At 53.0% G+C, this 1,379-nt stretch overlaps 1 protein-coding gene across 1 annotated transcript; it reads left to right on the top strand.

Moving 5' to 3' along the window:
• Window positions 1-225: 225 nt before the first annotated feature.
• LOC124652247 lies at window positions 226-1,017 on the top strand. Its single transcript, XM_047191268.1, has 2 exons — window positions 226-360; window positions 460-1,017. Exons 1-2 carry the CDS (start codon window positions 226-228, stop codon window positions 751-753), a joined length of 429 nt encoding a protein of 142 aa, XP_047047224.1. The 3' UTR covers window positions 754-1,017.
• Window positions 1,018-1,379: the final 362 nt, after the last annotated feature.

Here is a 1,379-nt window from a genome sequence, read left to right as displayed (position 1 = left end):
AATCCATATATACAATCTCGTCCATTTGGCCGTCCCTGCATTAATCAAGACCATAACCGCCCAGGAGCACACCCTTGGCATGCATGGACGCATAATGCCTTCATGATCCACCCATTTGCCCCCTGCTATTCCTCGTCGTGTCCATCTTCCTCACGCCGCCAAGAACAAACACACCAAGAAAAAAGCTACTAGCAAGAATCCGTTGGCAGGCCGGTGTTGATGTCCATGGGGCAAGAAAAGGCCCTGCTTCCGGCGCCGGTCACTGTGGCTTTCTCGTGGGAGCACGAGCCGATCGTGCCCAAAGCGGCCATTGATGCCGGTGGTGGCATGCCGCAAAGCCCAAAGAAGGCGCCGGCCACCGTGGTCTTGTCGTGGGGTCACGAGCAGGGCATCACGAAGCTTGCACCGGCGCCAGCCATGAAACCCCGCGGCGTGCCGGAGGGCCCAAGGAAGGGCCAGGCGCCGACGCGGCGGCTGTCCGTGCCGCCGCCGCCGGGCCGGCCGTTGACGAGGGGCGTCTCGCGCGCCGTCCGGCCGGAGGACGACCCGTTCCTGGCTGCGTACCTAGCCTGCACAAAGAGCACCGGCGGCCGAGGCGGCGACGGTGGGAGGAGGGCGGCCAAGGAACAGCGGCGGTTCGCGTGGGCGGGGCTCGGGCTGGGCAGCCTGTCCTGCAAGAGGAACAACGGCGTCGTGGAGCAGAGCATGGTGAGGATAGCCAAGCTGCCCGAGCTGGATCCTAGAGATGCTTGATTCTCCTGAGTCCTGATCAATCATCTTCTTCTTTGGTAGTATGGTTTTGTAGTAGAAGTACTGCTGATTAAGTTCAGTTAATCGTGTGAAAAACTTTGTGGTTAGGAGAATTAGAAAGTGTAATCCAGAAGAAATGGAAGAGCACTCTGCAGCATCTTCTGGATTCAGAATATGTCAGGTTCTGCAACTGATCTGCAGCAGCAATCTTCAGCTTTCTGTCTTCTCGATTCAGAATACTTCCTTTTGTGGGTTGCACATCCATGAGTTTCCTCTATAAGAAACTTCCTTTTTTCTTCTTCCGCGATAGACAAATCGATCAGCATGACGCCGACTCTGCAGTCGGCCTTCCGTGGGTGTCAACTCCAAGTGACAGAGGCTGAGCCAGGATTGGAACCTTCCATTGTTTCTTGTGCTTGTGTCGGGTGTGTAAGCATGAATATTATGTTTCATTTGAAGCACTAAATTAAAAAGATAAAGGATGTTTTATTACTTTGAAAAGCAATTACATCCAGCATCTGCATAACCAGGATGCACATAACCGTTTATAGGTTTCAAGTGAAATGTCTGATAAAACAAAACTAAGCGAAATACATATTGAAGCGATGAATTACAAGAGGCCTAAGGTG

The sequence above is a fragment of the Lolium rigidum genome, chromosome 5 (assembly GCF_022539505.1).
Source record: "Lolium rigidum isolate FL_2022 chromosome 5, APGP_CSIRO_Lrig_0.1, whole genome shotgun sequence".
In the NCBI taxonomy this organism is placed as follows: domain Eukaryota; kingdom Viridiplantae; phylum Streptophyta; class Magnoliopsida; order Poales; family Poaceae; genus Lolium; species Lolium rigidum.
The sequence above is the reverse complement of the archived record's forward strand: the minus strand, read 5'-3'. Positions and strand labels throughout refer to the sequence as shown.